This window comes from Canis aureus, chromosome 27, assembly GCF_053574225.1.
Source record: "Canis aureus isolate CA01 chromosome 27, VMU_Caureus_v.1.0, whole genome shotgun sequence".
In the NCBI taxonomy this organism is placed as follows: domain Eukaryota; kingdom Metazoa; phylum Chordata; class Mammalia; order Carnivora; family Canidae; genus Canis; species Canis aureus.
The window spans coordinates 18,138,361-18,154,404 of record NC_135637.1 but is presented as its reverse complement, the minus strand read 5'-3'; the positions used below and the strand labels follow the sequence as shown (position 1 = coordinate 18,154,404).

Sequence of the window (16,044 nt, the reverse complement as noted above, 5' to 3'; positions counted from 1 at the left end):
AATGAGTCAAGAATGATCAACAAGGGATCCCTGGGTGGCGCAGCGGTTTGGCGCCTGCCTTTGGCCCAGGGCGCGATCCTGGAGATCCGGGATCGAATCCCACGTTGGGCTCCCGGTGCATGGAGTTTGCTTCTCCCTCTGCCTATGTCTCTGCCTCTCTCTCTCTCTCTCTCTCTCTCTGTGACTATCATAAATAAATAAAATTAAAAAAAAAAAAAGAATGATCAACAAGTTCATTGAGAAAGAAACCTAAATGGACATCAAACATTCATAGATACTAGGCTCATTAGTAATAAAGGAAGTGCAAGTTAAAACTTTTTCACATTGGGGCACCTGGGTACCTCAGTCAGTCAAACATCTGACTCTTGATCCCAGCTCAGGTCTTGATCTAAGGGTCATGAGTTCAAGCCCTGAATTGGGTTCCATGCTGGGCTTGAAGCCTACTTTAAAAAACAACAATAAAAACAGAAACCTTTCACATTTATCAGACAGCAAAAGTTCTTCAGTCTGAGGATAATAAATAAATTTTGGGAGGCTACTAAAGAAACAGGAACTCATTGACTATAGGTAGAAATGTAAATTGACCTAACAACTTTGGAGTATAAATTGGAAATATCTAGTAAAGTTGATGACGAGTAGTCTCAGTGACCCAAAATTTCACTTCAAAATATATTCCTTAAATAAATATTTATGCATGTACACTGGAAATGTGTACAAGAATGCAACCTTGTGTAGAAGCTAGAAAAAAATTGAAAAAAACTAAATTCTTATCCAAGGAGGAATGACTAAATCAATTATGGAATACTGTATCTCTGTTAACTGCATGTATCATCATGGACAAATCTCAAAAATTGTAACATTGATGAAGAAAAAGCATTTAACAAAATACAACATACTTTCTTGATTAAGAAACTTCAACAAAGTAGGAATAGATGGAACATACCTCAACGTCATAAAGGCTATATATGGAAGACCTACAGTTGATATCCTTCTCAATAGGGAAAAACTGACAGCCTATCCCCTACACTCAGGAACAAGACAGGGATGTCCATTACTATTTAACATATGATGCACTATTTAACATAGTACTGGAAATCTTAACCTTAGCAGTCAAACAACAAAAAGAAACAAAAGGCATCCAAATCAGCAAAGAAGAAGTCAAACTTTCACTATTTGCAGACGAATAATAATCTATGTAGGAAACCTGAAAGACTCCACCAAATACTTGCTAGAACTAATTCATGAATTCAGCAAAGTTGTGGGATATAAAATCAACATGCAAAAATCTGTTTCATTTCTATACACCAATAATGAATCAGTGGGAAAAAAAAATCAAGGAATAGATCCCATTTGCAGTTGCACCAAAAAGAGTAAGATACCTAGGAATAAACCTAACTGAAGAAGTAAAATATCTGTACTCTGAAAACTATAGAACACTTATGAAAGAATCTGAAGATGACACAAAGAAATGTAAAAGCATTCCATGCTCATGGATTTGAGGAACAAACATCTTTAAAATGTCTGTGCTACCAAAGCTTTCTACACATTTAATGCAATCCCTATCAAAATAAAACCAGCATTCTTCACAGAGCTAGAACAAACAATCTTAAAATTTGTATGGAACCACAAAAGACCCCGAATAGCCAAAGAAATCCTGAAAGAAAAAAAACTAGAAGCATCACAAGTCTAGATTTCAAGCTATATTACAAAGCTGTAGTCATCAATACAGTATGGTACTGGCTCAAAAATAGACACAGAGATCAATGGGACAGAATAGGGAATCCAGAATTGGGCTCACAACTATATGGTCAACTAATCTTCACCAAAGCAGAAAAGACTACCAATGGAAAAAAGACCATCTCTTCAACAAGTGGTATTGGGAAAACTGGACAGCAACACACAAAAGAAAGAAACTAGACCACTTGCTTATACCATACACAAAAATAAATTCAAAAGAATGAAAGACTTAAATGTGAGACTGGAAACCATCAAAATCGTAGAGAAGAACACAGGAAGTAACCTCTTTGATCTTGGCTATAGCATCTTCTTACTAGATACATCACTGGAGACAAGGGAAACAAAAGCAAAAATGAACTCTTGGTACTTCATCAAGATGAAAAACTTCTGCACAGTGAAGGAAACAACCAACAAAACTACGGAATGGGAGAAGGTATTTGCAAACCTCATATCAGATAAAAGGTTAATATCCAAAATCTAGAAAGCTTATTAGCTTATCAGACTCAACACCCCAAAAATAAATCAGTTAAGAAATGGGCAGAAGACATGAGCACTTTTCCAAAGAAGACATCCAGATGGCCAACAGATACATGCAAAGATGTTCAACATCACTCATTCTCAGGGAAATACAAATCAAAACCACAATGAGATACCACCTTATACCTATCAGAATGACTAAAATTAATAACACAAGAAACAACTGGTGTTAGTAGGGATATGGAAAAAGAGAAACCCTCTTGCATTGTTGGTGGGAATGAAAACTGGTGTAGCCACTCTGACAAATAATATGGAGGTTCCTCAAAAAGTTAAAAATAAAACTACCCTATGACCTAGCAATTGCACTACTAGGTATTTACCCAAAGGATACAAAAGTACAGATTTGAAAGAGTATGTGCACCCCGATGTTTATAGTAGCATTATCAACAATAACCAATCTATGGAGAGAGCCCAAATGTCCATTGACTAATGAATGGACAAAGAAGAGTGATCTATATATACAATGGAATATTACTCAGCCATCAAAAGAATGGTATCTTGCCATTTACAATGATGTAGATGGAGCTAGAGTGTACTATGCTAAGTGAAATAAGTCAGAGAAGGACAAATACCATATATCTCAGTCAAGTGGTATTTAAGAAAGAAAACAGATGAGCATATGGGAAGGGGAGGGTGGAAAGAGGGAGAGAGGGAAATAAACCATAAGAGATTCTTAACTTTTTTTTTTTTAAGATTTTATTTATTTATTTATGAGAGACCCCAGAAAGAGAGGCAGAGACACAGGCAGAGGGAGGAGAAGCAGGCTCCATGCAAGGAGCCTGACGTGGGACTTGATCCCGGGTCTTCAGGATCACGCCCTGAGCCAAAGGCAGACACACCCAACCACTGAGCCACCCAGGCATCCTGAGATTCTTAATGATACAGAACAAACTGAGGTTTGATGGAGTTGGGTGGATGAGGGCATGGACTACATGGATGAAGGGATTTGAGGAGGGCACTTTTTGTGATGAGCACTAGGTGTTGTATGTAAGTGATAAATCACTGAATTCTACGGAAATCAATATTTCATTGTATGTTGACTAATTTAACATTAAATTTAAATTTAAATTAAAAAATCATAATGTTGAGTATTTAATAAAGAAAGTTGTAAAAGTATAGGTGCTTTTAAATTATGAAAGTTTTATAAACACTTCTCTATATTTGAGTGTATGTTAATATATATATTAGTACATACATATGTATTAATAAAGCATAAGAACAGAGATGTAAAAGATGTAATTTCAGAATAGAACACTCTCTGCAGGGAGGAAGAATAAAGTTATACCTACTTTATTACTTTGGGAAGAAAAAACTTCTGAAACAAATATCACAAAATACTGATTAAATGGTAGGTATCATCTGCAAATTTTTACATATGAAATATTGAAGAATTTAACTTTTTTCAAATATTTTATTTATTTATTTGAGAGGGGGAGGGGCAATGGAAGAGGGAAAGGCAAAGAATTTCAAGTAGACTCTGCACCTAGCGTGGAGCCCATCATGGGGCTCAATCCCATGACCACTAAGATCATGACTCCAGCCAAAACCAAGAGTTAGATGCTTAACCAGCTGAGCCACCCAGGTACCACAAAGAATTTAACTTTTTAAAAATGAGAAATAAATGTACATTCCTGAGGTTTAAAAAAAAAAAAAAAACACTGTCCTCTGCCTAACATAGAGTTAGCAATTTATTTTTTTTAATTTATTTTTTATTGGTGTTTAATTTGCCAACATACAGAATAACACCCAGTGCTCATCCCATCAAGTGCCCCCCTCAGTGCCCATCACCCATTCACCCCCACCCCCCGCCCTCCTCCCCTTCTACCACCCCTAGTTCGTTTCCCAGAGTTAGGAGTCTTTTAGAATAAATTTTAAAATGAGTTACCCTGGATTTGAATTTTGGCTTTACCAACACTTAGCTGGCAGGACATCGTATTCACATAGTCTAGGATGTGAATGACACCTTTCAGAGTTGTGTAGCATGTTCATCCTGACTGTGAGAGTTTGGACAACTCTCTCAAATTGCTTGAGCCTCAGTTCTCTCACCTAGGTCAAAATAACAATACACATGCCCTAGATATTGTCAGACTTCAATAAGATAACATATGTATTTAACATAATGCCTAGCACATAGCAAAGGCTCAATAACAGCTAATTGCATTTATATGTAGGATTATTCCTTATGTTTGCCATTTATATTCTAAAAAGAACAAAAATTATACTTGTAACACTGAAGCCGTAGCAACTCGTCTGTTATGAAAATTTAAGAGGATGTACTACCTAAGTTGAACTTTATAGCTAATTAGTGTCCACCCATTGTTTTAACAAATTTTTTTCTTACCATACATAGTCTTTCTAAATGTAATATGAATTCTACCCTTTCCAACCTTCTTAAATAGAGCAAACAACATGTATCTTATGATGATTCATATAGATATCATATCACTTTTTGAACTGTGTAGATGTAGTAATGACTGAAGTTTCAAATAGCAGTTCACACTGGGTGAAATATAGGTACTTATCCCAGAGATATTTTTAAAACTTCCTTTCTTGAGAGATCCCCTGCTATGTGCTTAATTTCTGATTTTATTTTTTACAAAAATGAATTAAAGTATGTATGAAAACATGATGTCAGTATCAGACTTTGATTGCCTTTTGTAAAATTTTTGAAATAAAGAACAAAGTAGCCACCTCCTGAATTGCCTTATCCTCCACAATGGCTATTCCTGCAAATTGATAGATGATACTATTGAATTATACTTGAAAACATAAACTCTGTGGTCAAACTTGAGTTCTAATACCAGCTCTGCCATTTCTCTCTGTCTCTCTCTCTTTTTTTTTTTTTAAGATTTTATTTATTTATTCATGAGAGACACAGAGAGAGAGGCAGAGACACAGAAGGAGAAGAAGGCTCCTTGCAGGGAGCCCAATGCAGGACATGATCCCCAGACCCTGGGATCACGCCCTGAAACCAAAGGCAGACACTCAACCACTGAGCCAACCAGGCGTCCCTCTGACATTTCTTAGTTGCGTGACTTTCATCAAATTATTTGAATTCTATAAAATTTGCATAATAAGAACCCCTAGTTTACCAAGATTGTCTGGATTAAATGAAAATATGGATTTAAAGTGCTTATCATTACAATCCCTACATAGTATACTTAATAAATGTTAGCCACTAACAACACAATCCTGATATATATCATATTATATCCAAATTTTTATTTTATTTACTTATTTTTTAAGATTTTATTTATTTATTCATGAGAGACAGAGAGAGAGAGAGAGAGAGAGAGAGGTAGAGACACAGGCAAAGGGAGAAGCAGGCTCCACGCAGGGAGCCTGATATGGGATTCGATCCCGGGACTCTAGGACCACGCCCTGGGCCGAAGGCAGGCGCTAAACCGCTGAGCCACCCAGGGATCCCCTATCCAAAATGTTAATTTACCTTTTAACATCTCTTCCAAACTGGGAGATATTTGACAGGCAACAGCATTTTATCATTGGTAGCATTTTCCCCCCAAGTTATACATAAAATAGTAGTGCATTTTAATAGTGGAATATTTTATAGTCAGTGGCATCTTAGAATCAGAGAAAGATGGTAGTAGATGCTCAGTTAATATTCATTAAGTAAAATTGTTTACCAAGGACATTTAACTTATCAAGAATTTTTTAAAATGTACTATATTGCTAATGCAATAGACCATACAAGTATCTTTTTGACAGCTTTTCTTCTATATCTATATATCTATATATTTTCTATATCTATATCTGTCTCCCTAGCATTAGTCTTGTTAATGGACATATAAAAGAAGGGTATTTTTTTACATGAAAAAAGAATAAACTGTTGCATATAAAACCCTAAACAATGATTTTTCTAAGTTTTCTATATGTTTGAAATACTTGAAGTTGTTGTACTTTTAATGTTGAAATTACTTTGAAAGTTGCTTTCCTTGTGACATTTCTTCTATAATACTGTATATTTTTTTAAAAGCTCCCTAATCTGTAATTTAAATTGCTAAAGTCATATCACAAAGGAGGAAGATGATAATGTTACTGGCACTGTGCTTCTTTCCTGCAGGAATCTCTATAGTTCCTAAGTGGTGAAGCCTGTTCCACAAATTATCTTTTGCTAAATTAATTTTCCGCTGAAAGAACTAGTTAAATGCAAGAATCCTCAAATCTTTGAACGCTAAAACTGTCCAGTCAGCAAATATTTTATTTTTCAAGATTATTTCAAAAGAAGTTAATATGATGTTCATTTGTTTAACCTGCAGACACTTAGTTCACCTGCAAAGGTCACTAAAGAAGCTACAAATGGTCCATTAGCATTGAATTTACTGTGCTCAAAAATGAATTCTCCAGGGAAAAAAAAAGAAATCTCACACACACACACACACACACACACACACACACACACATTGTCATGTAGGTTTTTTGCCTGGTATTTTCATCTTCCACATTAGCCACTCATTGTTTATTGTTAATAAATGAATGTTGTGATGGCTGTTGGGGAGAGGCAGGCATATTTACTCTTCTTAAAGCTGCTGATGCTGCTGATGCTGCTGCTTTTTTTTTTTTTTTAAGTTTATTTAGTTTTTTAGTGATCTCCACACACAGTGTGGGGCTCAAACCACCCTGAGATGAAGTGTCACACCCTCTACCAATTGAGCCGGCCAGGCATCCTCCCCCCTTTTATTTTAAATACCTGTACAATCTCTCATAAAATGGCACAGGGTTGTTGAAGATGCACTGAGACCTTGTGAAAAGAACACATTTCTTGAATTCTTACATGATGGGTTGAGATCCCAGTTTAGCTACTTACCATGTGACTTAGTTCCATTATTTAGGCTAGCTGAACCTCCGTTTCTTCAGCTGGGCAATAATGCTTATAATAATTACACTTATCCTGTCAAGCTAGTCTGAGAATCGTGAATGACATGTAACATGTGGTGAGTGCCTAACCTACGGTAGGAATTCAGTACATGGTTCTAATTATTGTTATTGCTAATTATTATGGTTTTCAGCCACATTTGTTCATAAGAAATCTGTTGCCACAAAAACTTGGTCATTGTCTTTATTTTTTTTTTTTTTAAATTTTATTTATTTATTTGTGATAGTCACAGAGAGAGAGAGGCAGAGACACAGGCAGAGGGAGAAGCAGGCTCCATGCACCGGGAGCCCGACGTGGGATTCGATCCCGGGTCTCCAGGATCGCGCCCTGGGCCAAAGGCAGGCGCCAAACCGCTGCGCCACCCAGGGATCCCGGTCATTGTCTTTAAAGAGAAATCTTTATTTTCTTTTACTTAACTCAGCTTTTTTATGCTCCCACCCTTTTCCTTTATTTTGAGAAATTATGAATTATATATCATAAGGTAGCTCCTAGTTCCTATTTTGCTGCTTCTGTGGAAGATTGTATGCAGACTATTACATTCCAAAGTAAGGGTTGACAAACTTCCTGTAAAGGACCAGATAAGTGTTTCAGGCCATACATTCTCTGTCATAACTACTCAACTCTGCTGTTCGACCATGAAAACAGCCATAGAAAATATGTTAATAAATAAATGTGGCTGTAATTCAACAAAACTTAACAAAAACGGGTTTCTAGGTAAATTTGGCCTACAGACCATAGTTTCCCAACCCTTGCTCTATGGTGTTCTGGCTTAGCAATGAGTCCTGTCCCCATGACTCAGAGGATTATGTAGCACATCTAGCAAAGGATTTGAACGTAGCTGAAGCCATCTGAAACTAATATTTAGCAAATGCTGCCGAGACCATAAAGCTGTTTAGAATACCTTTAGTCGTGTACTTCTCTGCTATAGCTCTTCTATCATCATGTGGCTGGTTGTAATCTTGTCTCGTTCACAGCAGAATGTTGGCTACTTACAACCTCACCATTCCTGTTTCAAATCTGAGCTATTGCCTTTCTTGTCACTACTGAATTGAGTTTTGTTGTTGCCTTTTTTTCCTTCATCCTCATACCAAATTTGTTTTTCTTCTTCCTTTAGTCCTCCTTCCTGGCTGTTTCTCTCAGGCAATTCAGTGTTCTTCTGAGCAGTTTGAATTTTTTACCTTTTGCCAGTGAGGGTTCCTGTCCTTCTGGCAAGGAATGAAGCCGTCACATAGCATCTGATGTAAGCCCCAAGACTTAGTCCCTCCTTAGTCATTTTTGTGACTTCTTGCTGCACAAGATTCTTTGTTGACAAAGTTTCTTCTTTCCTTTAATTTGCCTTACCTTAATTTATTTATTTTATAGTTATTTTTGGACCACCAAAAATATATACCAGGTGCTATGCTTAGCAGTGGGAATGCAAAGATGAACATAATAGACACTGTCTTTGCCCTCATGAAGTTTAGCAAAGAGGACACACATTAGACACACATAATGTAAAGAATTACACAAATAATTATGGTTGCAATAGATAGTGGAAAGGGAAAACATAATTTGCAGTCACAAAATCTTTTTTTTTAAGATTTTATTTATTTATTTATTTATTTATTTATTTATTCATTCATTCATTCATTCATTCATGAAAGACACAGAGAGAGGCAGAGACACAGGCAGAGGGAGAAGCAGGCTCCATGCAGGGAGCCCGATGTGGGACTCCATCCCGGGTCCCCAGGATCACGCCCTGGGCTGAAGGCAGGCGCTGAACTGCTGGGCCACCCCGGGATCCCATGCAGTGACAAAAATCTAATAGGACCTAGTAAGTGTATAATAAGCCTTGAATAAATATTTATGAAATGAATGCAAAAATGCAATTATATTTAAGGTGAAACCTGAAAGGTTTGCAAGAATTAACCAGATAAAGTTTAGGGAATCAGAGTGAGAGGCAAGTCCAGACAGAAGAAGCAGTATATGTGAAAGGCTCTGAAGCTGGTTCTCTCGGTGAAGCAAAAGATGATTTGAGAAGACAGGGGAAGCATTGCTTCTCAGAATGAAATGCTAGAGGTCACCAGGATCATGTTAATAAAGGCAAATAGGCTATGTGTAAGGATCTGGACTTGGTCCTAATAATGGGAAATTGTTGATGGTGACATGAGTTCCTAGTTCCACATGTCAGAAGGCCAAGCTCTAGAAACTCTCCAGAGTGTACCTCATGAAAAATAAACTTGAACCTAAACTTGAACTCTTCTACATTTGAAATAGATATAAATCCATTTGTCTACACTACAACTTTCAAATTTCTACTTGTGGACAGTCCATGCCCCTATAATAGTGGTAACTATTACATGAGTTTATAGTATCCTGTTGAGAGGCTAATAAAAAATATTTGTAGAATGGTAGACTATGTGTTTTAAAAGTATCAGGGAACGTTTAGTCAGGACTATAAGAGGCCCCTCCAAAGTATCATGGAAAAATAACCATTGTTGTCTTCTGCTGGGATACTGCCAGTGCCTTAAAGTTCACTACTTTTAAAATTATTCATTCCAAGTGTTTTTTTTTGGGGGGGGGGTTCTTTTGTTTTCTCACCCTGGCTTTTCACAAGTTCATCCTTCTGTGAATGAAAATGTGTTTTGTGTTACTTCTGCTCTTAGTTCTTATTTCTTAGAATTGCATAGAATAAGCCCATTTTACCATTTTAAAAGTGCTTAAAAACCAAAATGTTTTGATAAAATCTGAGAATTAAATTATAAATTACAAGATGGAAGTGTGTAAAGAATCCATTAAGATAAGCATGGTAGAATGAGATAGTGATTAATCTTCTAAGGCATACTAACTAGTAAATAATATAAAATTAACTGTATTCAGAACTAAAACCTGTTTCTTTCCTTTGGTCAACAAATTGAGCACTTAATATGTGAATAATATTATATATTGCTTGAGGAATAAAAGCATAAGAGTATTAAGGTTGTAAGTCTTACTCATAGAGCTAATGATTTCTTTTGAGAGAAAAGATTTGTATGTTTATGTAAGTGCAGTAGGAGAGCACATGCCAAATAAACAGTATACTAAAATAGAGCTATAGAATTTCCAAAAAAAGAGACAATGATGGGCTGAGATGGAATAAATCTATTAAAAAGTACCTAATTTCACTGAGTTTCTCCTTAAAGATTTTATTTATTTGTGAGAGACACACAGAGACATAGGCAGAGGGAGAAGCAGGCTCCCCCCTGGGAGCCAGATGCAGGACTCAATCCTAGGATCATGCCTTGAGTGTAAAGTAGACGCTCAACCACTAAGCCACCCAGGCATCCCTGAGTTTCCCTTAAAAAGGGGCTGGATCAAGTCTTGATTATGATTTATCCTCCACTTCCACCCATTTCCCCTCCACTATCACCTGTACCATTTATTTGGCCTGAATGAGCCTTCAGACAGTGTTTATTCAATTGAGTACTTAATCTTCCTTGCTATATTAGTAATGTTGAAGATGTTCCATTCTATAATAATTTTTCTTATTCTATTCTGTACCTTATGGATTTTTTTCAATGAATACAATACATAGGTTTAAATTAAAACACATACACTTATTGTGTGAACACAAGACCAGCCATTTGAAGATATGTGGAAAAAAATAATTTTTTCTGAATCTTTTGAAATGGTTCTGTTAGGAGCTTTGCCAATGTACATTAAGATGACCAGCAGCTTCTTCTGAATGGCTATCCTGGGCTGACCTTAGAGATTAAAATAAGTGGATTATGTGGCATGAGGACAGTAACGAGCCATGATTTAGCAGCAAAGCTTTGATCACAGATCCTTATTTCTCTATCTGCCTGATTTCTTTCAAGAACACTTAATCATGTTTCTTTTCCTTCAGCGGAACGGAAGCCACCCCTTTTCAACATGAATGCAATGAGTGCCTTATACCACATTGCCCAGAATGACTCCCCAACGCTACAGTCTAATGAATGGTAAGACTCTGCTCTCATTTTAAATCTCTTAAGGGAATCACCATATGGTTTTAGGCACTTTCATTAAATCACATTTTAAATATCTGACCTAGAAACCATACATTCTTTCATTGCATGTTATAGTGACAGTGGTGCTTTATAGGTGTGAACTGGCTATGCACACACACACATTTTTATTTCTGCCCTCACTGTCATTTGTACTGTGTTCTTAATGTGTGTGTAGGAACTGAAATTCTACAGGGAACACACCCTGCTATCTTCCTAATAAGTCTCTTCTCTTATATCCTGACAGTCTTGTATTGATCATCTCAGCTTTTATCACTTCTTGGCAGAGATAAAGTACCTTCTCTGATGTCATTATTTTTCCAGTTGTCATTTCTTTTATTACATGTATATTTAAATATGTTGACACAGAACATACACTATCTATTTAGAAGACATATCATTCCTTACAGAGAATTATGACATTTTGATAACTGTTTGGGCCACATGAGTAATAGAAGAAGGGCAATTTTAAAGAAGAGTGGACAAAATGGAATTCTTAAGAGAAAGACATTTTTTCATCCAGAAACCGTATTCCTAAATTCTCTTCCCTTATGCTTCAGATTTTACTACCTGGTTATGGTGGTAGGTGATGGAGAAGTTACCAACTGGCAGTGAAGAATATAGGCTTGAGACTTATAAGAGTTGTTATCTTTGGAAAGAAAAATATATATAAAACTATTACATATATAAATATAGTATTTTTCATTTTCTGACATAAATTATGATTTAACCGTGCTTGTATGTTAAGATATGTTTAGGTGTTGACCAATTTGAAACTCTCTACATTCATTATCCAAATATTAATTTTTAGCAACACCTGGGTGGCTCAGCAGTTGAGCGTCTACCTTCGGCTCGGGGCGTGATCCCAGAGTCCGGGGATCAAGTCCCACATCAGGCTCCTTGCATGGAGCCTGCTTCTCCCTCTACCTATGTCTCTGCCACTCTCTCTCTGTGTCTCTCATGAAGAAATAAATAAGGTCTTTTAAAAAACAAATATTAATTTTTAGATACCATAAACTTGAAAATTGTCCACTTCTAATATTCCATATATTTTATTAAAAATCTCTTAAAATGTAAAACTTTCCCATGAATGAGAATTATTTTAAGTACTCAGTGTATTCCAGAGACCTGATTTTATTTTCTTTCGATGTATTTGCACATACAGGACAGACTCCTTTCGGAGATTTGTAGATTACTGCTTGCAGAAAATACCTCAGGAAAGGCCAACGTCAGCGGAGCTATTACGGGTAATTTTTCAAATTTATATTTGAGGAGGGGGATTTAAAGTCATGTTGTAGTAGAGTATAGTAAATCATTTCTGTGGCAGCTTATCATAACAAACTGGATTAGAATGTGTTGCCTTGTCATTTATCCAGAGATAATAGCTAGGCATAAAAATAGCAAGATTATCACAATGGATGGTGCTATATATTCCATTTGGACAGTTTTTTCCTCATCTTTTCTATCTTTTCTTTTTTCTCTACCCTCTTTTCTGCCTTATGACAACAAGTATTTCTCTTTGCTCTGGTCAGGGTGTTCCATTGACTAATATCTGCATGAACTTCAATACAGTGCTTTCAGGACAGTCTGCCAATGGTTCACATGCCAACTCAGGGATTTTCAGTTAGGTTGTTGCCAAATCATCAAGCAGTGAAGATGTACCATAAATATACAAAACATGCGTCTACATGACATTACATCATACATGTTGGTGACAAGAGTATCATGTTAACTTCATTTATTTAAACATCTTATTTTGGGGCATCCCTTCATGTAACATTTTATTATAAACTTTATATGTAGGCTCCATCAATATCAATGAGGTATGTGGAGACTTCTACAATGTAAATGTCTTTTATTTGGCACAAACTAATCCAGATTTATTTAACCTCTTTCTATATATATTTTTTCAACTCTTTTTTGTTGGTTGGTTGGTTTTAAGAAAAACTCAGAAAGATTATATTGCCTAAATTTGAAAGCTTAAAACTGTCAGCTACCTTTATAATTGAAGAACACCTTGTCTAGGCTGCACATTTTTGGTTTACATTTTCTTTTCCTGAGAACTCTGTAAATATTATTCTATTTTCTGGAAGAGAGAGCTAGGTCTGAAGCCAACTAGTTTTTCCTTGGAAAATTAAGTTATTTCTTCTTGTAGAGAGCAGCCCACAGGAATATGGTGGCAGAAGCAACAGGGCAAAGGACTCTGTTTAATATCCTTTTGGCATAGGGCTATCGTATGTTCTAAACATGAACTCTACTCTGTATGCCTTAGCAACAGCTCTACATATCTGCAGGGAAAATGACAACCAGAACAAAAGCACCAGGTAACCCAAGATAAAATAATATCTTTATTACTTTGAAGTAGGTGAAGATTTTTTTTTTAATTAGAAAGTACTACCATAAAGGGAAAGAAAGATAATTTGGGGGATGGTATTAAAATCAAACGGGAAAAGCATTTCAAAGAAAAAGGTACTACAAGGATTCAGAAATGAATTTTTGGGCACAGACACCAAAGAGGTATGAAAAGCAAGTGGGCAGAGGTAAGAAAAGAAATGGAAGAGAAAAATTTAAACACAGAATCATAGACAACAAACTAATGTAGTAAACTAACCCATGTAGAGTATTTCCAGTGACAGAAAGTTGTAGGGAAATAAAGTTAATTGCAAGAGGAAAAATTGTAAAGATGATCATAATGAAGATGACACATAGGGAAGACAGGAGTTCTCATATACCCCACCTATTATTCCCGAAGAAGAAAACAAAGCACATCTAGCAGAAGATATTTAAAGATGTAACTGAAGAAAACTTTATTGGAAATAAATGTTGATTTTTATTTGACTTGATTTAGTCTTAATTTGATTTGATGGACAAAATCACCTGAGACTACCATTTACTCAACAAATATTTACTGTCTACAGTGTGCCAAACATTGTTCCAAGCACTAAACACACAAGTAAATATTTATCAGTTCATAGTAAATTCTTTGCAGAAAAATAAAGCAGGGACAGGGATGAAGAGTGACAGGATCTGGCATCCTTTTTTAAAGTAAACTCTGCCCCCAACATGGGGCTCAAATTCACGATCCTGAGATCAAAAGTTGCACATTCTCCTGACTAAGCCAGCCGGGTGCCCCAGGATCTGATGTTTTAAGTGAGGAGTTAGGGAAGGCCTTTCTTGGGAGATGACTTTTAAGCAGAGCCCTGAAGAGAGATACCATGGAACCAGTCATCAGTAACTCTCTTTCAGTGTTCTTTCTGCTGGGCTTCCTTTGAGAGGTCATGCAAAAAATTGTTATAAAGGAAGCTAACTTGTTTCTTCCCAGTTGGCTATCTTGTTCCCAAATATTTTTAGTTAATTCATCTTTTCTTCACATTTCCTTCCTGACATTTTAAAATGTCACCTTCACATTGAATCCATTTAAATATAAAGCCAAAGTAAAATAATGTATATGGCTAAAGAGCAGAATGTAAATGCTGTAAACATTGACGATGTAAAAATACTAATGTAGAACAAGTTATGGGTAGGAAAGAAAGATAAGTGTACTAATTTTCCTATTTTTCAGAGTAGATGGTCAATAATAATTCCTAAGTTGAAATGGCATAGTTTAAAAAAAAAGTAACTCTAATCTCTGTCATTTTTTGTTGTTGTTCATTTTAGAGGGTCTTTTAAGAACTGGTATCTCTTGGTGAAGAAATTATAATTAAAGTTAAGCTTAACTTCATTGTCTTCTAATTCCGCTGTATTTAAGTATACCCTGATTTAACAGATTTTCTTAAATTTAGCATGTATAATCTTTCCACGTAAAATTGTTTCTAGATATCTATTATCCTGAAAGAGAACGTCTGAAATGATATTCTTTAATTTAACAATATTTATTTCTGGATGGTGAAATTTGGAATAATTTACTTTCTTTTATGCATTTTTCTGTATTATTTAAACATTTCAAAGAAATATACTTTCAAGAACAATAAAACCATTATTTTATAAGGATCTGGGGACATTTTAGTTGTAGGGGTTTCGAGAATAATGAGCTTTGGAGAAGAGAGAGGAGATGGGACTGAATCTTTCTGCAGGCATAAAGAACATAAGCAAAGGCATGTAGGTGTGAAACACATGGCATGAGTCCAAAACTATATAGAATGTACTATATGTATTAGATGGGAAAAAGGACTAGGAGTGACTAGGTTTGAACCTAGAAATAGAACCATGAACCTGGCTGTAAAAGGCCAGATTTCATCATGGAAGCATGTGTTTAAGATGTTGAGTGTATCAGTTTTAAAAGGCTTAAACAGGGAAGGGTTTAATTATCTTGTGAAATAAGTCGAGGGCATTGAGAAAGGAGATGTCATAAACAGTCCAGAACTATAAGCAGCTCAACAGTGTCATCATGGATCCAAGCTCCTTCCATTTTCCTACTTTATTATTTTTGGTATGTGGCTTTTATCTTCTTAGTCACAAAATGGCTCCTGCATCTCCAGGATTCGCGTCTTTATCCCAAGAGGGAAAAAGGAGGAAAGGCAGAGTGGAAAACCTCTTATCTTCAGATGCTTTGCCTTTTTTATTCTAGAAAACAAAACTTTCCTCAGGGACTTTTCTGCCTCTACAGTACAGCTTAATTTACAGTATCTCATTCACCAGATTTTAGTCATATTGTTATCTCTAACTACAAAAAAGGCTGGAGTTCAACTCTTTTTACTTTCTAGTGCTTACAATAAATGAAGGCAAGGAAAAGAGTTGGAATGGGGGACACCAGTGTCTGTCACAATGAGTGACACAATCAAATCTATGTCTTAGAAAGATAACAGCAGTGGTAGACCACCAGAAACAAACACCAAATGAGGAAATGTAAGTTGCATGCCTAACTCTTAGTTG

The 16,044-nt window shown here is 35.9% G+C and overlaps 1 protein-coding gene across 4 annotated transcripts in view; it reads left to right on the top strand.

The window, feature by feature from the left end:
* TAOK3 (TAO kinase 3) overlaps positions 1–16,044 on the top strand; it is a 179,221-nt gene that overhangs the window by 112,149 nt on the left and 51,028 nt on the right. For all 4 annotated transcript variants that reach the window (XM_077875837.1, XM_077875838.1, XM_077875839.1 and 1 more), the window contains 2 exons: positions 11,034–11,127; positions 12,338–12,419. In XM_077875837.1, coding sequence (XP_077731963.1) covers positions 11,034–11,127; positions 12,338–12,419 — 176 coding nt within the window. The remainder of the gene's footprint in view (positions 1–11,033; positions 11,128–12,337; positions 12,420–16,044) is intronic.